We start from the raw sequence: 26,024 nt of genomic DNA on the forward strand, positions 1-26,024 counted from the left end.
ACCCCCTTAACATTTCCAATAATTACTGTGACACTGGGATAACACTCGAGTCTAGAAAATAGTTATGCAAATCACAGCGGCGTCACTATAACTCTAGAAATGAGCGCTCTGCCAAAGCCAGTACATTTCACTCTAACCCTTACGCCACATCTGCTCAGCTTGTCAGCTGGGATTAATGACTAACTTGTGCACACAAAGAATATGCTAATTTTAAGATTTGGCTTTAAAAGCCTTGCACTTCAAAGCCACCAGCCTCCCTCCCACAGGCATCTGAAGCTTCCCCCAGCGTGCGCTCTGCCCCAGGTATTTCTCCTCCCATAATTATTCACTGCCCACGGCCGTCCGGCCGTACTTTCACTTTCACGGCCGCTAGGCCGTGTCTCGCGTTTCCACTTCTCTTTCTTTCTTGCCATCTTTTCTCGCACCCTCTTTCTTCCTCTCAACTTCTCTTGCCTTCACCCTTTTCACTCCATGTCTTCGTTCTCCCTTCTCTCCCTTTCTCTCCGTTTCTCTCATCTCCTTTTCTCTACCCCTTCTCTGTTCCTGCTTACATCGTGCCTCTTCTGATGTCCACTCTCATGAGCTCTCGCCTCTATGTCGAATCATCCCTCCCGTCTTCTTTTTCTTTTCCCTGTTCTCTCCTTCGCTCCCCATCACTCCCTTTCTTTCCCCATTCTAGTATTACATCTCGTTTATTTACTTTTATTTGTGCTTTCAAACTCTATGCAGAGTGTATGCGTGGACTGCAAGTACGTGAACCTTATGAGCGCATTTGATTGCTCTGTCTACACACGGCTGTATGCCTGTGTGCTTCTGCTTCAGTGTGCCGTCAGCCCTTCACGCTGCCCCGTACACGCTCCTTCCTTTACGCCTTCACTCTCTCTTGCCCACTCTCTGGCCACAGACCTGCCCTCTGACGTCAGCCCTTTACTCTGCCCCCAACTAGCCCCTACCGATACCCCTTCATTCACCCGTATGAATTTCCTCTGCCGCAGCCGGTACTTGGCGACGGTCCGGTTAGTCCCCTGTCCTGCCCAAGAATATATATTGCATTTTGGGGTGGTGCAGATGTTACCAAAGTTCCCAGGCATTTGAAAGCTAGAATATCTAAATGCAGAACTAACCTGCGGTGTTTTTTTCACACTTCAGCTATCACGGCCTGGGTCAACACTGGGTGAAACGTGTGCCGAGTTTTTGGGTGGAACTTAACAACTGGATTTTACAATAAGTGGGATATACAGTTTTCGCCACCTGGGCATTTCCTGGCAGTGCTCCCAGGGTGACCGCCCACTGCTCCCGTGTCCCCTTCACCCACAAACAAGTTGCCATTTTCCTGATAAAAGACGTCTCTCAAGTCCGATTTGCATTTCACACACGCGGCTGACTGAAAGATTTTGATCATTACAACTAGGAGGCTTATTCCCAGACAACTCTTCTTGGTTTCCTTGAGTCCTTGGTTTCTGTGATTTTTAACACTATGGCAGACTTTTAGGCTCCGTTGCTTTCTAGAAAACCAATGTCAGTAATGTAGGATGTATTAATTCAGCTACATGAGCCAGCGTTAAAACTACGGTTTTTGGTAACAAAGTGCAAACCGTATTCCAATTTTCAATGTTTATGGGTAAATTTAAAATTTTGAACACATTTGCCTTCAGCCCCCTTCTTACTGCATTTATTTGTATACAAATAGGTGCTGGAGCTCTTATTTGTCTTAATCTTTAAACAACATTTATTTTCTGTGGCTCTTGCTCTCTTTAACTGCTTTAAATGTTCTGGCTTCTTTTAATTTTATTAACCTCCCCAGTAAATATCCCGGGATGGTGCTTATTGTGCAAATGAAGTACAATCATTGGCATTGCACCCACGTATTTACAGCATCTGCTTAATCGGCGCAACCCCTGCATCACTCAGCGCAACCCCTGCATCACTCAGCGCAACCCCTGCATCACTCAGCGCAACCCCTGCATCACTCAGCGCAACCCCTGCATCACTCAGCACCAACACAGCACCACTCAGCACCACCACAGCACCACTCAGCACCACCACAGCATCACTCAGCACCACCACAGCATCACTCAGCACCACCACAGCACCACTCAGCGCCACGACAGCACCACTCAGCGCCACTACAGCATCACTCAGCGCCACCCCAGCACCACTCAGCACCACCACATTATCACTCAGCACCACCACATTATCACTCAGCACCATCACAGCACCACTCAGCACGACCACAGCATCACTCAGCACCACCACAGCACCACTCAGCACCAGCACAGCATCACTCAGCACCAGCACAGCACCACTCAGCACCACCACAGCATCACTCAGCGCAACCCCATCATCACTCAGCACCACTCAGCACCACCACAGCATCACTCAGCACCACCACAGGATCACTCAGCACCACCACAGCATCACTCAGCACCACCAAAGCACCACTCAGCACCACCACAGCATCACTCAGCGCCACCACAGCACCACTCAGCACCACCACAGCATCACTCAGCGCAACCCCAGCATCACTCAGCACCACCACAGCACCACTCAGCACCACCACATTATCACTCAGCACCACCACATTATCACTCAGCACCACCACAGCACCACTCAGCACCACCACAGCACCACTCAGCACCACCACAGCACCACTCAGCACCACCACAGCATCACTCAGCAGCACCACTCAGCACCACCACAGCACCACTCAGCACCACCACAGCACCACCACAGCACCACTCAGCACCACCACAGCATCCCTCAGCACCACCACATTATCACTCAGCACCACCATAGCACCACTTGCTCAAATATGTTCTCTCAATGTTTCAAGCTTTATTACAAATCTCACAAAAAGATGTTAAATAATGCTATAGGTGTCACATTTGCAAATTCTATAAATATTGGCATTTACAATAACAAAATTAATACATTTGCTATTATAAAAACATAAACATAACTTAAAAAATTATTACATTTACAAGACCAATAGCTCCAACTTTTCTAATGCGAGACCTATTGCATTTCCAATGCTTGTTCTTATTATGGAACATGTCATTGCATATTGAAAATATACGATTGCAGAAATTTTTATGTTAACAGATCTCCCTGTATGCATCTCCTTATATGTATCATCGTCAACCCAAACAATTGATAAACCTGAAATTTGTATATATATTGGTCAAAATGAAAATCCCCCTGTATATTTGAAATTGTTTTTAATGATTGTATTTGTATAAATATTGAATGTTGCAAAGCAATTCAAATGTGAATGAACATTGATTAGGAAACTTTTTTATATGCACATTCTTATAGCCTTGAAGAAGTCTCGTGGAGACGAAATACGCTGCGTCGCCATTGGTAGCTATGATTTTGTACTGTATTTTAAATGAATGATCATCTATCAAATATCAAAAAAAGAAGAAGTTCAAGTTCTAGAGCGGACTCTAAGTCTCATTATTTAGGAAAAAACGACTTTGATAGGTGGTCAGGCCTGGCCATAAACTGGTCCAAGTCCGTACTGACGCCATCATTGAGGGGTACAACACATCCTGAGCTAATATTCGAATCAAATTATAAATTTGAGCCGATACTGTACCTGGGCATCCAATACCACTGGGATCTGGATATGGTTCTTAGGGACAATTATGACAAATGCATGACCACTATGGCCTCCCTGGTGGAGTCATGGATTAGGCTGCCATTATCAGTGAGAGGAAGGACAGCACTTATGCAAATGGTGCTTCTTCCTAGGCTAATATACAGTAGTATTACCAGCTTTTTGCTAAGTCTGTCTATAAAAGAAAGTTACCATTGGTGCTGTAATGTTAACTATTTAATAGTCATGGCCATCATACTGTCCTAGGCAGGCTTACTTTAGAATGTGTTGGCAGTTCCAGTGTGGTGCTTGGCTGTGGGTGTGAAAGGGTCTGTGGCCGAATAAACTTGAGCTACAAGCAAGTTCCATGTGTTTCCTGCTGTTAATTAACAACATCTACTTCTTCCAGAATGTCCCAATTCCGCTTACCAGAGGCTTTTCCGACCTACTTGGGTCACTAATGGTCAAACTTGAGTGGGCAGGCTGTCAACCCAGAGGCGCACATTATAAAATGAAGCTACCCTATAAGAAAGGTGGCTACGCAGCTCCAAACCAAACTTTGAAATGTACTATCTTCTTGCCCATGCTTAATTTGTGCACCACTGGTTCCACAATATCAGACCGTTTCCCCATCGAGAGCCAGAAGCAAGCCTGGCTACCCCAGTCATATTAACAAGCACTGGCATAGCCGATAGGTCTCGCCTTTTGGACCTCATAAGTGTTTAGCCATGCAACAGTTGGTTCTGTTGCACCAAGGATATTGTGCTGCATAACTAAATACTTATAAGGTCCCAAAAGCGAGACCTATTGGCTATGCCAATGCTTGTTTTGCATGGTTCTAATCACAATCAAGTTTCGCACAGTCACCAATGAAGCATGGAATGTCACGCATAAACAATGGTATGGTCACACATAAGCAATCTGAAACTTGTCAGCTATAAGTAAGTTTGTTTACAGTGGTGAGTCGGGCTGTTTTGGATTTCACCTGTTTAGTCTGGCTGAAAGTTTCCCACTACAAAACAGAACTGTCTGTGATTAGCAACAGAATCCACAAAAACCCCACATCTCGGTTTCTCCCCATGGGTAATCAGTAATGTCAATACCCAACTCCCCCCATATCATCATTTGTGGGTCCTGAAATATATATTCTCATTTTCCATTACTCATAAAAAGATATAATTGTTCTGTCTGTACTCGCTGGCTTAAATATCACATTTGACTTTATGGTGTGCTTGCAGCGTTCATTCTCTGCATTGAGGTCTTGTTTGGACCCACCAAGACGGAGAAAACGAAAATCAAATTTAAGCCAAACATAGGAATTTAGAAATTAAGGGGCATATGTATCATTGAAATTCGCATTCGCAAAGGCCGAAATTCGCAGAATTTCGGCCTTTGCGAATGCGAATTCTCAATATGGTATGTATTAAACAAATGTGGTTCAAAATAAGGAATCGCACAATTTGTTATTCCTTATTTTGCGATTGCATTAAAGGAATCGCAAAATTTGCGATTCCTTAAATGCAATGTATGATGCAAAATAATATTGCTAATTGTCCCTAAGGAATCGCAAATTACCACCAACTTCAAGTTGGTGGTAAGTTGCGAATTCCTTTTAAAAAGCATTTTATTTAAAAACAAAAGGTGCCATGTGACGCTCATACAGGCCCTTAGGGCATGTATGTGCGCCATATGCGCACACATGTCGTTTCCAGGGGTGCAGCACGGTGTCCTTTGGACACCCCTGCACCCTTGAAAATATTCTCAATTTGCGATTAGCTAATTGCTAATCGCACACTTCCCCTTCATTCCTATGGGCCTCCTGGGCCATAGAAATGAATGAGAAATTATTCCTTAATTGCGATTAGCAATTTGCTAATCGCAATTAAGGAATATTAAGAAATCGCTAAAAAGAAGCTGATTTCTACATACATACCATTTTGCGATTCCTAAATAGCGATTCCTTAAAAATCGCTATTTCGGATTCGCAAAATGGAATGTTGATACATATCGCCTTAAGTTTCTCTGCGTTTTTATAGACGCTCGTTGTCTTTATCTAGGCGGGACTTGTTAAGGGGTTTTCCTTTACAGGACTTTGGGCTTGTTGTTGGAGTGGAGTGGAGTCTGCAATCCTCTCCACAGCTCATGCACCTAGTTTCTCTTTCGGCTGCAAACAGAGCCAGCATGGGGGTTAGGAAGAGCTCAGGTGAGTGGGCTCTCTGCGGGAATACGGCTGAGGGAACGGGTGATGTGAATGTGGAACAGGGATGGTTGGTAGGAAAACTGGTCGTGGATGGGCGCAAATGGCGGAGGGGCTGTTTATGGGAATGGAGGACTGTGGTCATGGAGCCTTGTAGCTGGGGTCTGGTAACAAAAGGATGTGGGCAAGGAACTGTTTTTTTTTAATAGGAATAGGTTTTGTGGAACAGTTGACTTAAATGCAGAAAGAAATAGAACGACTTTGGCCGAGGGAAGAGGTATGCATATTTTGGGAAGATGTTTGATTTTGTGTGTTATTGGAGCCGGGTGATAGAAATTATCTGGGGACCATAGAGATGGTTGTCAATTTGGACAGTTGTGTAAAGAGTCGGTTTTGTTTTACTGCTGGTTAAAAAAAAATGTAAAACGTAATCGCACTTATTACCTATAAACCCACTTGCCTAATACATTTCACCGTTTAAACAACGGAAGAGGGTAATAAAAACGCATCTATATTTCGTTACTAACTGTTTAATTGATTAAAAACACAATGCACACCGGAGTTTAAAGTTAATGTGTAGAATTTTAAACGGGTAACTCACTGGTAACGGGTGTTTTTAACTGTTAGGTTCTGAGTGACAAGAATTAGGCAAACATGTGTGCGCGAACGGGAGTTGTGTGCGCGCGCGCGAAAGTGAAAGAGATCAGCAACAGAACATTGGAGAGGCGGAGCGAGGCGCGCACGCTTGTGCGCGTAATAGCAAGCTGGTGGCTGGCAAAAGCCTTTGGTAGCACTTGAAAAACCCGCTTACTAAATGTCTCGCCGGACAGCGCATGCACTGGCTCTAGCGAGACCCAAAAACTGCCCGGTTGCAAAAAACCATATAGTCCTTGAAAAGAGTTACACAGAGCACACTGCAACATCTAGGCATGGTCTAGGCTGGCAGCATTGGTTGGGACAAAGGAAATGTCCCCCCTGTATCCCTTTGATTGACAATGCCCGAATGAAGATTATTAGCGAAGTGGGAATAATCAGACTACTAAACAGTAGCAGCTGGGACCGCTGGGGGGGAAGGGCTCTTCATTAATAAGACATTTAAAACCCTCTCAGAATACTTGAACGGATCTTTGTGTACTTCTGCGGATGTGTTGAAAGATCAGCGACTGTCAAACGATAGGAGAAACATTCCAGGTTTGCCAGGGGAGCCTCCTGAGTGGAATCAGCTTACTGACCTATGCCCTGCCAAGCTAATCACACCAGTGTGTGTCTGCTGTGAAAGCTGTGTCTGCTGTAAATGTTCAGAAAAAGGGGAAGTGGGAACATGAATCAGGCCACGAAATAACAGATATAAAGTGGGCGTATTGCTGTCAGCAAGTACAAGTTGTCTGTACAATTGGAAAGCTCAGATTAATACAGCTTAAATATATTCACAGAGCATACTATACCACAGTCAACTTGGTGTGATATGACCTAACTACGAAAGCGGACAGGTTGCAGGTGAGGTGCGCCAGGAGCAGACTCTTTACATCTGGAGGGGCTTGTCCATGACTCACACACACTGGCAGAAGATCCTCATGGTGGTGAGGTGGATGATTGGCTCTGGTTTGGAGTTCTCTCCATCTGTGGCCCGTCTGGGCATGTGAAAGACATCCCAGATACTCACCGTAAATACGTTGCAACTGCCCTGATGTTACGTGAACTCAGGGCCCTATGTTCATAGGGGTGAGGTAGACCTCCACAATTCGAGAATTGGCTAGGGGATCTCTCCAAGGGATGTGAGCACCCCGGAACAGATGTGGCTCTGATCCCTGGTACTTCCTGGCCTAGAGACTTTTGGAGCCCACCTTGCATGGAGCACCACCGAACGCGGATTACACTCCAGGTGCCGAGGCCATGCAGCAACCTACTGTATATGTTATATGCAGATGTAGCTGCTTACATTTACTTGATTGACGTGATATAGAGCAGCGAATGTGTGCTTGGCTGCCTTGTCAAAATCTGAAAATAAAAGTTTTTAAAAAACCGACCACGTGTTAATCTCTAGATATATGAAACTTCTAAAAAAAAAGCTGAGTGTCTACAAATGGAATGTTTTTGTTGTTTTCAGATTGCAGGGGAATAATTCAAGTGATGACAACCTGGGGGTGGTTTAAACTTGACAGCTTCTTGGTGTTTATAGCCACAGAACCTCATAGTTGTGGGGGCATTTGTACCATGTTAAGTTAACCAGATCATCACTGTGATTAACCTGGCTGGTGGTATGTCTTGCCCAGTGATGGCCATTCCCACTGTTCATGGGATACAACACCTATTGAAGCAGGTGCCCCCTAGATGAGCTATGCAGGGTTGTCCCACCAGCGGAGCACAAGCGTAAATGTGCCGGATGTGGAAAGGTTCTCACAGAGACTTTCCACATGTAAAACCAGCTCAGATTAGGTATTACAAGGGTGATCATGGAATTGAGACTGTATCTACACAAGAAGAGAAAAAGAGGTGTGACCAAAATATGCAAATACTAAGGTATGGTGATAAAGACATGCAGAAATGATCTACCATCAATTTATGATATCCCCTGACAGTACAATTTTATTGGATGAGGAGGCCTCACATACATTTTGTGGCATGCTTCATCATTGGCAACCTCATCCCACCCTGGTAAGATGGTGCTACCAGGTCAGAATCAACCTCCTTTGAAAGGAGATCTTGATAAGGCTTCAACTGGATAGTGCTGGGATCCAGATAATCTAAGACTTTCTTGGGGTAAACCTCAGGGAAATGCCTTTATTCACAGGTACTCCAGGTAGGGTTAAAATAATGGTTAGGATGAATTTGGGTAATATGCCCAGTTCATCCACAAACAAGGTGTTTCTGCCCACGGTAGGGCCTTTGATTAGGTCTGGTCAGGGGCATTCATCAGGGCTGGAAAAGGATTCCTACCAAAACACTATCATTTTCAGACACACAAGGTAAGTAAGTGCATAATACTACCTCCACAATGTTAAATTGAGGCCCAGACATATGTCTGTTTAAACTTCATGGTCTGACTGGAGATGTCACACATTTGTGAGGGTAGTTGCGGTTGCCGTTATACCTACACCCACACCTCCAAGGCCAGCCATAATGGTGAGACTGTTTATAACCAAAAGGTCTAAAATTGGGTGGTTGTAAGGCAATGCTTCTATTTTTTGTATGGGCACTCTGAAGTTTCTGGACTGAAGCTGCCCTATTGCCCTTAAAATGGTGTGTTAAATTGGCTCATACTCAAATTTCTAAACTAACTTACCTGTAAGTTCCTAGTAAATGCTACCCAGGGTAAGTTAGAGGGTCCTCCCAAGGATTGAAGCACTGCTTGTGACTTCCTGAGGATGATACGAGTACAATGAGACTCCATTTGCAGACAGGAAGAGCAGTTTAAACTGATGGCTCAACGTTGCCTTTTAAAGTAATGGCAAAGCCAGACTTCTCTTTGGTATAAGTGTACGTCATCCCTATGGCAGGCCTATTGAGTCTCAAGACAGGGTGCAACATATTCCAGACCGAACATGTAATGTTTCATGTTCTGTTAGTAAAAACGCAAAACTTTGTTTTTACTGTGAGTAAGCTTGGTGCCCTGTAGGCGAATACACAGTTATACGCTGATCCCTCAGCTCTGCTAACTCTGGAGCAGTGCAAAGTGAGCCATCAAGGAATCAAACAACTTGTTACGTTAAGCCTGACTTGATTCTCAGGTGAAATTTAACTCGTTGCTTGCGTCGGACGATCCCCGGCCATCAGACGTCACAGTGGGCGTGTGCAGAGGACGGCCGGGGGCTGTCCGAACAGCGCCCACTCATGAATATATCTGCACCGCTGCGAAATTTGAGCCGCGGTCAACGGGTTAATCTATCAAATTACAGTGTGCAACTTTAGTTCCCTGTGCCTATACCACTTGCACATGGGGTCTTGTCGCCGAGACAGTTGTCTGCCTTCCCTCGGGAGACGTGCTAAGGACTCCTAGGAAAGGATACAATAGGGGCCTGCTCTGGAAGGAGGTGTCAACTTCCTTGTGCGGAAGCCACACAGGTGTTGGCCAAAAAGGCAAGCTTCAAAGGAAAAGCCATCTTTGAAGGACAAATGAGTAACACTTGAGAGAGGGGCTGCTCCATTGTTCAGGCAGACAGGCTGGCATTTGGACAGGAGAGGGGAAAACAGCTTCTAAACCGGTTTTCCAGGGGTGTGTAGTCCCCTTGGTTGCCGCACCTCTGGGTTAGGCAAGGGACCGCTGGAGGGGTCATATTGGAAGAAGGCAGAATAGAGCATCATGAGATGGCCAAATCCCACAATTCACAAAAAGTGGTCATCTGGTGGGAGGGAACCCAGTAGCTCATTGGCTACCAACCACATCCCGTCTTGAGGGCATTTTCTGAGCATACGCTCACCTCAAACTCGAATCTCGACTGGACTGGAAGAACGAACGAGAACGGACAGCCCTCCTGCACTGTGGAACTTAAAAAAAGAGGCTGCACTGGTGTGGCCTGCACCTGCTAAATCTGATGGCTAACAAAGAGAGGGACTGTGCCTTCTGTGACCTGCTCAAGGAGAATTTGTCTCCAGAGCCCAGCCAAGAGTCGCCAAGGGCCTCCTGTTCACAGCACAGGGACACAAAAGCTGAGAAGCCTGCTGCGATAAGTTGATAGGTAAGTATCTCCAACCCTCTGCCAACTGCTGCAGTGAAGCACCAGAGACCAGGACCCAACGAATGAAGTTGCACCTGAGTTTGCTGAACCCCGGGAGTGTTGGAATGTAGCTGGGCTTTCTAGAGGGCAAGTTATAGACCCAGGAAGGACTGTCCCATGACAGCAATACTGGGCGACCGGTAGTCCAGTGGCAGCTGGACATCTGCCAGCACCAAGAGGACTTCGAGGTATGTCAATCTTGTACCAGAACTATCTCATCCCCTCTGTGGACCGAAAAGTAGTCGTAGCATGACCTCCGTGGACTGTATCACACTCACCGCTTCCTTTGAGCATGCTGCTGAAGATGCTCAAAGGATGCAGTGAATGTGATATAGTCGACGGAGGTTATGCTACGACTACTTTTCGGTCCACAGAGGGGATGAGGTAGTTCTTTACATCAGGGCCGCTTCTATAGAAAAGCCAAGCAAAAGATAAAGAAGCCTGGAACGAACTGAACACTGCTTCACTTGCTGGTCCCTCTCACTGGCTCCCAGTTGAAGTTGGTCACCTGAAGTGACAGCTAGTCTGAACTTTTTGGTGAAAACTTTTCGAAGTGTTAAATTCTTTGAATTTACCATTGCTTGTTTGTGTTTGAGTCAAATACCTTGATTTACTATACCTTGTAAATTTCAGATCTCCAGAGCCCTCTGACAGATTAATTTTGTTGTGGTGTCTAAAATACAAGAAAATACAGTAAATTTTTAACAATTGGTGTCTGATTTCTTTGGTGTCTTGTCAATCTCTTCTTCAATTGTCTTGATGTTATTTTAATGCTGATCAGAGCCACAGCTACCCAGGGTTGAGCTGAAGGTTTGACATATGAAACCTAGGGGTCCTAAAGAGGTTGGTAAATTGGTAAGAAGCGGAGGAAGATCCTTTACTTACAATGTGGCCAGACTCTGGAACACAAAGCCCTTACACCTCCGGATGGAACCCCATCTATTGCCCTTACGAAAACTCCTCAAGTCATGGCTTTTCCAAGACTCTTGCCTATAGCCCAGTACCCTCCTTGACACTGTAAGGCCCTCCCCTTGTTTGGCCACTAACGCTAGGATGCCTCCGGGTAGCTACGCTCCCTACAAATGCTAAATAAAAATAATAAGTGTGTTACTTAGTGTGGTCGCACAACCACACCACATTTCTACACAGTGGTGTGTGAAGGGGTTACTGCTGGCAGGGGCTGTAAGGGGGTGCCTTTCATCACTAGAGAGGGGGCCGCAGAGATGTTCTTCCAGAGGACAGAAGTGAATACAAGGCAAACCAACTCTAAACAGATTTGAGGTTCAAACATAATCAGGAAATTGGCCTGTGTGCTCCACTCTCTGTAAAGGGGTTTGTTCAGCACTGGTTAGTCCTATTTTCATTTTTACCTTACAGTACCCTTGCCTACATAGTTGTGGCCTCCAAATGCATTTGTTTTGCCTATTGGTTATCTTGGCAACTGCTGCTACATTACACTGAGTAAATGGGATGTGTACATGATGTAGAGGAAAAGGCATCCATCCCAAAGCGAGGCGTCTCACTAACCTCCACTTCATGCAAGAAATGAAAACAAGATGCTGTATTTTTAAGAAAGTTTTTATTAACAATGAGAGAGCATTCTCTTCATTCCAGTGATATGATATGTGAGAAGGTCCCACTGGAGGTCACTGGAAACATTCTGTCAAATGTTATGTCTCTAAATGCATAATAGATGAGATAGATATTCTTGAGTAGTCTGACAATCTCTGCTCTAATACAGCTACACCACTAAACGTGTACATTCAAAAGGGCTACAGGCTAATGGGTGAAGCTCAAAAACGTATCTCTGAAGTCACTGAAAGCTTATATTCAGAAGAAGTACTTTTCGGTCAGACTCCATTATACTCTCAATTTTTCTCTAGAATACACTTTGAGGGTCATATCAGACAGACATAAGAGTTTTCTGTAAGTCCAACAGGAGAGATGTCTTCTGACAAATGAGGCCCAACACCCTTAGAAACAGAAGCTCTCAATTCTGGAGTTTGATAATGTTGCAGAAAACAAAGCTGTCACATGCAGACATGAAGGTGTACATTAGCCTAACATAATGCATGGAGTATACCACATTTCAGGAAGTGAAGAGATATGAAATAACTTTTTAAAGATGTAAATGTCTATTTTATGCCAACCAAGCTGACACCTGAAACAGTAATGGAAAGGTAGCCACCACACAATCTAATAAAGTGTGTTGTAAGATAATTAAACAAGCATTGGTTAGGCTCCTTACATCCTACAGCAAAGCCAAAATAGAAAATGCCCAGGGAATGATACTAACGCATGTTAGCTCCATTCTGCTACCACATTTGTTCCTTATAAAGAATTCTTTAGTGTTCAGGACACTCACGCCTCGCCTCTACATCATCAAGAAATGGTAGGTCAGCATTCAGATGATATTTTAGCCATGGTTGCACCTCGAAAAGGCTGATGTGGAAATCACGAGGCACAAGATTATTCTTAGGGGGTGGTCTTCTCTCTTTATCTTTCTTACAGGCATCATATACCCCCCAGCTGATAGCACCTAGCTGAAAAGGAAAGAAAAATTACTTGATGACAGAAAAGGAGCTTTCGAACGATCTGGTGTCACCACATCTTTCACCATCAAGATTACACCCGTATAAACACAGTTGTTGTCTACCAATAGAGTCAATATACAGATCAACATTTCAACCGCTACACCACGTTGCAGTATAACCAATAGCTCACTTTGCTAAATTCGGGCAACTGAATGACATCTTAACTTGTTCACTAGACCACGCCTCAACTTATACATTAGACAACACTTCAACTCGCCTACCAGTCCGCGTGACAGTTTAATCAATAGCTCACTTTGATAACCAAATCGCCATTTAATCAATAATTGCCCTTCACCCTAACTAGTAACATGGCTACAAGAGCACATGGCAGTTCATACTATAGTCCACTTTTTTAGCCATGATTAACAGACCACATCTTAACTTGGTCACTAAAGCACATCTTCACTTATCCATTAGAAAACATTTCAACTTGCCACTACAGCAGATGGTAATTTAACAACTAGCTCGTTCTTCTAACCACATCTGAACCAAACCCATACTTCACTGTTTAACTTGACTACTAGACCACATCTTGCCTTGGCTGCTAGACCACATCTCCACTTTGTTCATAGACAACACGTCAGTTTATCTGTTGTTTCAGTGATTTTTATCACCTTGAATGTTGCTTTAGTCTAGCCATTTGGTTGTGCTTTTTTATGGCTTTAAACATCTAAAGTAAACCACTAATCCATCTTCTCATCTGGTGTCCTACACATATCAACTCAGTAACTAAACTTCTCATTCAGAACTATCGTAGATCTCACTATAGTCAACATAACTTCGTCACTAGCGTATGTCTCAATTTCGGTGTTGTTCCTTTTATGGTAACGCTGAGATAGGATCCATTAATTTTGTGGACATCTAGTAGCGAAACCTATTACGAATCTAGGGCCATATTATCAATAAAGGGCACTACATTATTGCCGCTTTTATCGGCAGGAAACTGCCGCTAAAGCAGCGCTAATGGGCTTGATAATATACCCTTGTGAATTCCCATAGAAGCCCAGGTTAACACCAGAACCTGGGCTTCTATGGGAATTCACAAGGGCCTATTATCAGGCCCATTATCGCCGCTTTAGCGGAAGTTTCCTGACTATAAAAGCGGCGATAATGTAGCGCCCTTTCTTGATAATATGGCCCCTAGTTGCTAAGTTTAGTAGACGTAAGTCTGAAAGCAGACAGAGCAACTAAGTCAGACGTGTGTGCTTTGCAGTTCGGAAAGGGACAGCAAATATAAATATAGTTAATATTTCCCCAGAATAATGTAAATCTGATGCCAAAAGGTTACAAATCGACTTGAAATGTGCTGTTTTGTGACATAAATATAAATATGCTACAATCCAGATCCTGAAAAAACGTTCAACTGACACAAAAACAAACTTAAGCAAAAAATGTGACGCTCTAGTCTGGAAATGCTCTAAATCAGTCCTACAATGCTGCATATCCAATTGTAGAATACCCTTGTTCTGACCCCACTATATTGCATCAATATGTTAGTGAGTGTCTGTGCCATTACGTGGTCAGTGCAGGCACTCAGTTATACACTTTTCGCCAGTAATTGGTAGTGCGCACACTCTGCTTATACCCAGATCTATTCTCATACAATTTCCTCTAGGTATTACCTGCCAGGGAAGTTTTGGGGAGAAACAGGGGCAACCAGGTCACTGAATGGGTCATTTGAGACTTGCCTATGCCAGCAGTGAGAGTGGAAGTAACATGAAGCAGACAGTACTGTATGCCTTGACTGTTGAGGTCTGAGCCGGCTTGTTCACTCTTGGGTCACTGGGAGTGCCAATCTATGAAAACGACAACCCAACAATCACCTATTTCGGAAGAAGTTGCTGCAGCGGCTTTTAGAGTCAGTGCTGTCCTGACAAGTTGAGCTAACGATTTCCGAAGGCTCCAACTCTAATATCTTTTCAAGGATGACCCCCCAGATGAGGTGACAGGAAATGCTGAAGGCATGTAAGGCATGTAAGACTAGGTGTACTCTTGCTTGATGAAGAGATTCCTTCAAAGAATTGACCAGGTAAAAGTGGAGCAGGATACTGACCTCTGATGCACACTAGGGACTGAAAAAGCATGGCTCCTTTAAATGCTAACACCTAGGGCCAGGGGGAGGACTAAAAGATCACACCCCTCTCATTGAAATGAGTGGGCGCCTGGTGCAATATACAATATTCAATCCAGACACGAACCTGGTAATTTCGAAATGTCTTTGTGATGTAAACTGCTCCTCCAGATTCACCTAGGGAGTGAAGAAAAATATAAAACGTAAATGCCCAATTGTATTTTTATCAACATTTCAGTCTTGTAAAACAGGAGGCAAAAACAGAAATGACAAATACATTTTGTTCCTCTTTGCTCTTCGGTTCCTCAGAAGTGTGGGGGGCAGCACTAGACCCTATATGATATTTTTTATGTCCTGAAATATAATTTGCACTCCAGGGATGGCCAGTTCACAGTCCCTTCCACAAGGCAGGTAGACTCTTTCACTGACAATAGGGCTCAGATGTAGGTAGCTATTTAGTTTTTCTTAATGGGCTGAATAGCTATTTTGGCCCATTAAGAAATGCTAACTGGCCTTTTCTAATGTAGGACCAGATGTACAAAACTTTTTTCAGCTTGCAAAAGCCCCGATTCATAGAATACTTTAAGGAAAACAGGCTGCATTTCAAAATAAAACACTTTTTTATTTAAAAAACAGTCACAGACATGGTGGTCTACTGACCACAGCAGGCCACCATGCCTGTAAGTGCTCGCCATTCCCAATGGGAATCGCGACCAGTGTAAAACATAGTGGTGTACATTCGCGTTTGTGATTTCCTAATAGCGAATCACAAAATCTGATATTAGGAAATTACAAACGGAACTCATTGTACATCTGCCCATACAGAGGGCCAAAACTAGATGCAATTTGCAATTTCTATCCAGTAGAAATAGCAAATAGTGACTGTGATTTAGGAATTCCAAATAGGGATTACCTGTTTGCAATTCTTAAAGCACATGTACGTAGCAGTTCCTAAATGTGAATCGGGCATTTAGGCAACGCTATTATCATCAACTTCAAGTAGATGGTTGCCATGAGCAAAATTTAAAAATGCATTAAAAAATGCTTTTTTTAAAAAGTGCCATTAAAGCCACATACACCCCTAGGGCATATGTGTACTTAGATGTGCACTAGGAAATTCGGGGTGCCTCCATGGGGGTCTTAAGCCTAGAGGCACCCTTGGCTTTTTCGGACAGATGTTCGAAGCATTTTACCGCCTACAAACTGCCCATTGGGCCGTTTGTGAACGGTAAACTGCTTTTTAGCATGTAACCTATTACCCAGGCGCATAATAGGGTTTGCAAGTTGTCATTAGTAAGGGGCGTGTTCAGGGCATCCCTTCCTAATAGCGAGTCGCACTGGTATGTAGGAATGTTTTGCGACCTGGAATGTGTTCGCAAAGCATTCACAGTTACCACCAACTTCATGTTGGTGGTAACCCATTCGGAAACGGGAAGGGGTCCCTTGAGGACACCTTCACCTTTGTAAATGTGGGCGTTAACATTTTTTAAGAGTACCTGCCTACTGTTAAAAAATGAAAAGGTAGCTTTTTTATTTTTGAAATGCATCCCATTTTCCTTTAAGGGAAACAGGCTGCATTACAAAAAAAAATTCCTTTATCTAAAATGCAATCAAAGGCATGGCGGTCTGTTTTTTTTATAAAAAAACTTTATTGGGTTTTGCAAAAGGTTCCAAGGACAGTTAACGCATTAAGATTATCTTTGATCAGGAGTTTAATTTATACAGAGAATTCAGAAAAAAAAACAAAAAACCGGGCCATTACGATCGACATCATCTCTCCCCCTCCCCCAGTAACCTCATAGCAATGTACATGTCTGTATTCAATTATTCTTTAACTATAATTTTTTTTAATCTCTAAATCCTGCGCCCTTCCCATAACTATCCCCCACTCTCCCCTCCCCCCAGGCGTGTCACTTGTTTTCAAATTACTAATTTGCGATACACAAAAGATAAGGTGGTCTGTTGACCCCAGCAGGCCACCATCCCTGGGAGTGCCAGCCGTTCCCAATGGGTCTCAAATCGAAATCTACCTCATGAATATTATTGAGGCAAGTCTATTTGTGACCGACTTGGAATCGTAAAATGTGTCGAAGACACATTTGTACATGGGTTTTGGCGATTTCCTAATTGCGAATCACAAGCATTTGTAATCAGGAATTCGCAAAACTCACTTTTTTGTACATCTGGCCCTTCATTTCCTAAATTGAGATTTCCAATTAGGAAATTGCAATTTAGGAGATGCAAACCATTTCCTATTTTGCCCAAAGGTGGGAATGCAATGGCATTTTCTATTAGCTATTCTCTAACAGCGATTCCTACTTTGCAGCAATCGCTATTAGAGAATCGCAAACTCAATACATATCCTTTAGCATTTCTTAAATAGTGATTCCTACAGTCATTTTTTAAGAAATGCAAACAGGAAGCTTTGTGCATCTGGGCCTTAATGTTGATCACAGACATGGAAGGCATTCAGGATTGACACTGTGCTTTTGAAAGGATTTTGTCTAGCCAGCTAAAAACCCAATCACATATTTTGTATCTTAATACATTTGACTGTACAAATATTCCAATTTACTAATAAACAGTTAGGTAAATAAAAGTTGCATTGGTAGATGTTGGATCCTTTTTAGGTCTCGCCTGGCGAAAGCAGCGCATGCTCTGCGCTCGCTATTACGAGTACCTTTTGTAATCGATTCTGGCGAGGGCTTTCGTGCACGCGTCTGCATGGACAAACATGGTTGCTCTTGCCATTTGTCCATAGCAGACAGCATGCGCGTGTCCTACAGACTGTGGACAGTCCAACGCCATTTTGCATTTTGGGGTGTCATAGCAACGGAAATGCTTTTGAAATGACGCGCGGCGTGGAACTTGGTGCGCATTCATGTGTTTTTGTTGTTATTACGGTTACCGGCACGTTTCATAAAAATGCCGCTTTCAGTACGCAGCTTGCTTTTGGCCTCTGGGTGGTGCCAAAACATTCACATGCAAACATTTGTGGCGTGGCACTGCCCCAGTGTCCAGCTAGAAACCCGAGGTCTACTTCTCCCAATTATTCATCCCTCGTATTCACAAGAACAGAATAGGCGAGCGATCTTGCTCGTAGCCCACCGATGCATGGACCACGCTTTCCTTTCACGCTGGGCTCACGCAAAATCATCTCAGTTTCTAGCAAGCACTCCAGGACTTTTTGATTCATTCCTGTGCATGCTTTTTGGGTAATCGCTTTAAGGTTTAATACCTCTAGGACGCTCCTAACAGGCATAGCAGTGGCGCTTAAAAATAAACCTAACCTAAATTATTGTTTCCTGCAGGGCTGTCATCGTGCTATCAGATTGGCGGTCAAGCCGGATATTGTGGGGAAGCCCTGAAACCAACCTCCTATCTGTATGTTGCGCTTTAAAAAAATACGTTCTCGCAATTACAGGTTTTGTTTTCAATTGGTAGGTGTGACGGAGGGCGCAGCGGAAGTGTGTACTGAGCTGCAGGAGTCTGTGCTGATGGCCTGCCAGGATAAAATGAAATTGTGCTTGGGGTTTAAAATAGACTTTATTTTCCCTCTGAAGTTAAATTTAGCTTTTCCTTGAACAACAGTGTAACTTTACATGCTGACATCTGTGTTGCTGGATTTGGTGTAGGTAGAGAGGCTCATAAAGTCGGTGAGGTAGCTCAGTGCACTAATGCGCCCATGGTTGAGATCTTTGCATGAACTGGGAAGACCCAGGTTCCGGTCACGACGGGGTTCACTCAGCCGCTCACTCTTCCGAGGTTGATAACATGAGTCCCATCAACTTGAGTAATAAGTAGCACTTAAGAAGAAGACAGTGCGTAAACTCTTACAAAAGAGTACTAATTGTTGATAATATTGTCATAATTACTGTAATCAAGATGTCTAAGCACCTAAGTTGTGTGCACTTACATGCTTAAACATTAACGTGTTTGGCTATATTTATTGTGGTACTTTCGCCTGGTTGGTGCAGTTGGATGTTACCTACCTGCCATCTAGAGCTTCGTATTCTGAATGACTTCACCCACAAGGAGGAGTTCAAGATGCAGGTCTTTTTGATTCTGTAGCTGGCAGATATGGTAGTGTTCCTCAAATTGCAGGATACATGTATCATTATGACAATGCTGAAGGCGTGTTCGCTGGTTCTGGTGTCAAACCACTTGCAGACCACAAACCCCTTGCTCTTTGACTTAGGGTTTTCAAGCATTCTCCCCAAGTCTCACCTCCAGCCCTCCCCCTGTCTTTTCCTCATTGAGGAAAAAATTACCACTGTTTCGCATGAAGCCTTCCCACCTCCAGAGCGAGCTTGAGACATTCATTCTATAATCCTAATTTTTTGAGAGGGAGATCTTGTGGCCATACAAGGAGGCCTGTGAGCCGCACGTTCTTGAGCCCGATGCCAGTGCGTTTTTGGAGGCTCAGCACTTTCTTTAATTGTCTGTTGGCGAGCACACACCATCAGCTCCCAGTCACCACAGTCCTTCCAAATAGAGCTTGACAAAGCTGTCACACGTTGGCTGCACAACTGATGTAACATGCAGAGTTTTTTTTCCCATCACTCTGACAGCGCCCATTAGAAAGCCACTGTCACCCTGGGGAAATGACGTCAGCGTTAAACAAGGATTGCACTAAAGGATGCACTCCGGTGCATGAAGCTTGCCCAAAATGGCCTACCCAACTATCTTAGAGAGAAGATCCCGGGTAGGTTTTACCAGACTGCATCAGTTGGACCGTGAACCCTATCGAATGCAGTATGGGACACACGGATGGACATACACATTTGTTTAAGGTAACCAGATAAATGTATTCAGGGAATTCCATGACTCGTCCACTTTGTCCTTCGACAAAGTAAACACCCTAATCCAATTAGTGTCATTGAGGTGGACCCAGGACTGTGGTATTCAGACTGTACTGGGCTCTTCAATAAAAGCCCAGGACTGAAACATGGTGTCCCTAAAGACAGCCCAAATAATACCCTGATAATGCAGGCCACGCAGGAGATTCGTGACAACATTTTTGTTAGATTGTCATCATAATCTTTCTGTGCATCCAAAAGTCAATATAACATACTCACTACCCTACTGCCCAATCCACATTCTCATCAACTTTCTCTGTTATTCTGTAGCCTCTTCGCCACCTCCTTCTGGTATCAGTTCCTTTCTCCTCCTCTTCCTCGGTGCTCCATTCTTTTTTCTTCTTCACCTAGACCTTGATCTTTCGTCTTCTCTGCAATATTTTCTATATTGTTTTTTCTTTGCTTCATTTTCTGTGTCTCTTCATGGCATAGTTTGCTTTCTCCATCGCTTCCTGTTTCATCCTTCGCATGTCTGTTCCTCTTTTACCTGACCATCTTCCTGCATCACTTCATGTTTCTCTTCCTCCTTGCATCGCCTAGGCAGTAACATGGCTCAGTGGGGTGAGGATTCACTGCTTCATATTTCTGTGTGAGTCGTAGAACACGTTATGATTAAGCATGGCTAGCTCAGACATTCATCCTTGTGAGGTCGTTAAGCGGAACACTCCTAAATTGATTACCAGTAATGGCCCTGCTCGCTGTATTAGTCGCCTGAAATATTGTTGTAACTTGTAATACATGTAAGAGGGAGGGATATTTTTAATTTATCTTTGCCGCTAAAGAAAACAAGCATTGAAAATGCAATAGGTCTCGCCTTTAATTACGTTAAAGACATTTGCTTTGCTAATGATATTGTATAGCAAAGCAAATGGCTTTAACTTAATAAAAGGTGAGACCTATTGCATTTTTAATGCATGTTCTATTGTTTGCAAACATATGAAGCTATGGTGTAGACTTTTCAGTCAGGGGTAGTATTGGCAAACCTGGACAAATTCAACACTGGCCTAATATATGTAAATGTTGTAATCACAACATTGAGACATTTGCATGCGTTGTTTGTTGTTGCAAAAGGCTACAACCTGAACAGAGAAGGTCATCTTTCATTAGACTGCCAATTCGTAATTGTGTGCCGGAGGTATAGGCTTGTTTCCTCCGGCAGTAAAGGCTTGTGTCCTGCAGTAAAAGCTTGTTTGCGGGAGTAAAGGCTTGTTTCACTTAAGAGGCTTTGTGCAACTAATGGAGGCAATACTGAAATAAATGAATGATGGGACAGATCATTGCACCATCAGATTATTCTGCTATATTCAATGTTGACACATGGCTGATGCCATGTTTACATTCTTTGAAGAGGCAGGGCTCAGCATCTCCTTAGACATGAAATACTTTGTGAACAGAAGTTTTGTATTAATTAATTGTAATTAAGAATTAAGAGGATTAAGAAGGTAAATCAAAGCTGAATCGAAATACTTAACTTTAACAGTTAATACTGGTTTTACGTCAACAATGATGCAACATGCACTTGGTGATGAAGAATGATTTGCAAAAATATCTAAGCTGTAAAATGACTTTTAGATTTCGAGTACAAACTTGAAATTCTGTATTGCCAGTCACAAGAAGTGTTTAAAATGTGGGCACATGGGGGACTATGCCAGGATGTGCAAAAGCAAAACAAGTGGTGTGGTTGTTGTGGTGTCCGGTTAGGATAGCAAACACGTTTAATGTAAATACTCATCCGACCTAAAGCCACGTTTCAATTAGATGGTAAAGACATTTCCCTAATGGTGGATACAGCGTCTAAATACACCATCATCCCAAGGGACTTGTAAGAGAGCCTGTGGGAAAATAGGACTTTGTTGCCCAAAGATATTTCTCCAGGTGGATATCAATTATGGGATATTTTATTTCTAACGTCTCATATTTTAATAGATCAACGCAAGGTAAAATCTATATGGGTGTAGAGGGGCCCCCCATCCTAGGGTGGGTTCATCAATACGACCTCCACATCATAGTGAATCCCAGGGCCCCCACACAAGTTATGGTGGTTGGAGACGAAGAGATAGGAAATGTTCTGCAGTATGCTGATGATGTGTTTAGAGGAGGTTTAGGGCAGCTCAAAGGCTATTTACATAAAATCAAATTGAAGAAAGTTGCAGTATGCTGATGATGTGTTTAGAGGAGGTTTAGGACAGCTCAAAGGCTATTTACATAAAATCAAATTGAAGAAAGTTGCTGCGCCAGCACAAGTTAAGAAGAGTACATCTGGTTGTGTGTGAGGGTATTAAAGACCTAATACATGAGATTTTATATGCTGGAGTGATTGAACCAGTCGAGGCTTCTGAGTGGGCTTCTCTGGTGGTTATCACAAAAACAATTTGACTGAAGCCTCAGGTTCAGTATGGAATTGAGGTCACTCAACCGGTGTGTGTGATTGCTGATACATTTTCTTTGCCTAATATAGGGTAGCTAGTGTTTACGCTAAATGGGGCTGTTTTTTTCAAAACTTGACCATAACCTCATCCATGATGTTGACGAGCTCAGCTCGTCATGGAGTACAGTTGAGCTCCACTCATGACGAGCTGAGCTCGTCACGGCCGTTGTAACGTTCACACGCGGGGCTAATTTCCCCGCTGTGCTGAACGTTCTAAAAACGGGTGCGGCTGTGACGAGCTCAGCTCATCATGAGGGCAGCTCCGCTTTGCCTCATGACGAGCTCAGCTCATCACCAGCATGGGGGCACTGCACGCGCCCCCCCCACCGCACAGGGGGGGGAACACCCCGCAGTGAAGGGGTTAAGAGTGCCTATCACCAGATACGGTTGCATGATGTGTCCAAACATCTCACGTCCTTCATCACCACGGACAGGACATTCCAGTTCACATCGTTGCCGTTTGGACTGTCTTCAGCAGCAAGCGTCTTCCAACAGATGGTGGCACACATTTTTAAGGGAGTAGAGAACACAGTATATTACCTTTCCCAGATGGCCACCCTAACCCAAGAGTGACCGATCTGTCACTGCTATGAGCTATGGTTGGGGAAAGGAAAGGGGTCAACCGCTGACCCAACCACAGTTCGTCAGCCACCACAGCAGAACATTTGCCATTCTCTCTGATATCTGGACCCGGTCAGAGAGATTCCCTGATGCTACGCTCACTGGGACTTCAGGTCCAACTGCAGGGCTTGCGTATGCCAGCGTGCATGTGGTACAAGCAGGAGGCTATGAGGCCCAACAGCCTTAGAGTCAGTCTTACAGAAATCCAAGATAGAGGCTGCAATATTAGAATCATAGCCTGAATAACTTGGACTCGCCGTTCCAGAGGATAGCCCGAAACTGCAGTGTGTCCAGAATACCTCAGATGAAAGGGAGTGTCTGAGAGTGAGTCAGATGTGACTTGAGCATGTTTTGGTAGTGAACCCCAGAAAATGCAGGAGGTCTGCCATAGTCAGGAGGTAGGAGATAAACTGCCTGGGGCGAGCCCTCCTTCAATAGCCAGTCATCAAGGTAGAGAAAAACTGGACCCTCAACTTTTGGCAAAGGGTTGCAACCATTGCCATCACTTTTGTGAAGACCCGATGGGTGCTGGTAAATCCAAATGGAAGGACAGTTAACTAAAAGTGCTTGCGGCACACCGTAAACCGCAGGAAAAACCTTTGGGCAGTCAGGATGAGTATGTGAAAATAGGTGTCCTGCAAGTGCAACGCTACCGTCCAGTATCCGGGGTCCAGGGTAGCCATAACTTAAGCTAATGTGAGCATTTTCAATTTCCCTTTTTTCAGGAAGAATTTGAAGGGGCGCAGGTCTAATATAGAGCAGAGGCCTCTGTCCTTTTTTGGAACCAGAAAATAATGGGAATAGCAACCACAACCTACTTCTGATGTCTGCACCCTCTCGGTGGCTCCTTTGGCTAAAAGGGATCTAAGTCAGCCTTTCTGAGGATGATAGCGGGGTTTCTGTAATTGGGAGAATGTAACCCAACTGAATAATTTGGAGGACTCATTTGTCTAATGTTACCGACCAGTTTAACGTGATGATGAGAGGGCAAACTGAAGGGGTTTGGAGGCAGCGGCTACCGGGGGTGGTGGGCTAGGGAGACCTTTGGCCTTGGGTCCCACTGGGCTTGTGGGAACCGCATCTGCTGACACAAAAAGGACTGGGAAGCCTGTTGGCCTTGGTGACTGAGCAGGAATGTATGCGGTTCTGAGCCCCTTCCGTACCCATGGATTGGGAAAAAGGAAGAACAAGGCTTGCGTGGAGTGATGAAGAGTCCCAACAAGTGGGCAGTGGCTCTGCTGTCCTTAAAGCACTCCAGCACAAAGTCTGCCTTGTTGCCTTAGAGGTGAATGCCATTGAAGGGCATGCCCATAAGGGATGCCTGGAAATCCCCTGAAGAGTAGATCTTAGCCAGGCTTAGCGTACGTGTGCCACTTATAAGGCAATCGCTCTGCTCAGCAAGTCGGTCCTATCCAGTCCATAGCAATTTACAAACCAAATTGCAAAAAGAAATTGTAGAATTGTAGATATACTTAAGATTCTGCATTTAGGCTCTCCTGTCCTGAAGAACACCCATCTTGACACACTTTATAATTTGCGCAACTTTCGGGGTCGAACCGTCGACGAACACCACATATGTCGGCACAACGCTCATGATCACAGTTTAAATTATCAATGGATCCTGTAGCATATGTGCGACAATCATAAGGACAAACCGAAATTCTTTCCCCCTTCCCAATTGCACGTTTAATTGTCTTGTATATAGTGTACTGTCCACGCCATCAATCACCACATGTCACCTTTTTCACCACAGTCACAGATTTCTTTTTGCAATTGAATTTGTAAATTACGACAGCCATGAATAGTTGACATTGGATTCTGAATACAGCATTGAATTCTAACCTTGGTGTGTGTTGTGTTATGTTCTTTTCTTTTTTTCATTAACCCGTTCCGTGCTCCCGTTGGCCGACGGAGCACTACCTCGCGGGTGCTGCCGCCGGGCAACGGCCGACGGAACGTGCCCACTCAATAGAACGCCCGCACTGCGGCAGAAAACCCGCCGCGGTTAAGGCGTTAAATTATTGGTATGTGCTACAAGTAAGCTTTCCGCTCCTTAAGTACTCTAAAGTAATTGTAACCCCAATAGAGCCAATTGTTGTGTTTAATACCAAAGGTATCCAGCCACTTGAATTCCCTATCTGGTGGAATGCTAGGGAAAGCACCAGGGTTGACTTTAAATGTGGGGGCCTAGACTATCAGACGGTCTTGGGGGGAGAGGGGACTGGGCAAGGAAAGCTGGGCCCCCATGAGTGAGATGCTGGCAGGGGGCTCACGCCTGAGCAGGCCATCTGTGAGGGCTTTGTTAAAAGGGAGTAGAGGTCCTATTGGGGCGGCTCCCAGCTGAAACACCTCTGTCAAGACATTCGTCTTGCCTGCCACCGAGGGCAGCATAAGGTTTAAGCCTCAGCCACACTCCTCACAACCATGGAATATGATGCCACTTCCTCTGTAGTCACACTAATATGGGAGACCAAGCCAGTGTCTGGAAGTTGTCCACACAACTGGCATCTGCCAATTCCTCGTACCAGTTGTCCTCGGGCTCTACCCGGGGTTTGGGGTAGGCATAAGGATCCTCAGAACCTATCTAATTGTACAAAGAACCTACTGAAAAAAACAGGGCCTGGCTTTGATTCTGAAAGTTGACTTCTTGAGTGAGATGGAATGAGTTGATGTTGAGCGACACCAGTCCGGCTCAGTATTGGGTATGACAATGGGGTTGGCACCACTGTGGAGCATAGGTAGGGCCAGGACGGATGTAATTGGAACGGGCTCTGGTGAAGGTCATCATTTTGCGACCGGAGCTGCTACGGATCCAGTAATGGATCCAAAGTGCCTGATTCCATGAGCGGGCCCAGGACCTTCCACAAGACCAGGAGCTAGAGCGTGACCAAGAGCTTCAGGGAGCGCTCCCGAATCGCCTTTGGATTCATGGCGCGACAGT

The 26,024-nt window shown here is 44.4% G+C and overlaps 1 protein-coding gene across 1 annotated transcript in view; it reads right to left on the reverse strand.

The window, feature by feature from the left end:
* Positions 1-12,074: 12,074 nt before the first annotated feature.
* Positions 12,075-26,024, reverse strand: part of C2 (complement C2) — a 658,041-nt gene continuing 644,091 nt past the window's right edge. Inside the window, exons 17-18 of the mRNA XM_078645909.1 lie at positions 15,303-15,352; positions 12,075-13,053 (exon numbers count right to left, since the gene is read on the reverse strand). Coding sequence (XP_078502035.1) covers positions 12,856-13,053; positions 15,303-15,352 — 248 coding nt within the window. The 3' untranslated portion in view covers positions 12,075-12,855. The remainder of the gene's footprint in view (positions 13,054-15,302; positions 15,353-26,024) is intronic.

Source organism: Lissotriton helveticus, chromosome 5_1 (assembly GCF_964261635.1).
Source record: "Lissotriton helveticus chromosome 5_1, aLisHel1.1, whole genome shotgun sequence".
Lineage (NCBI taxonomy): Eukaryota > Metazoa > Chordata > Amphibia > Caudata > Salamandridae > Lissotriton > Lissotriton helveticus.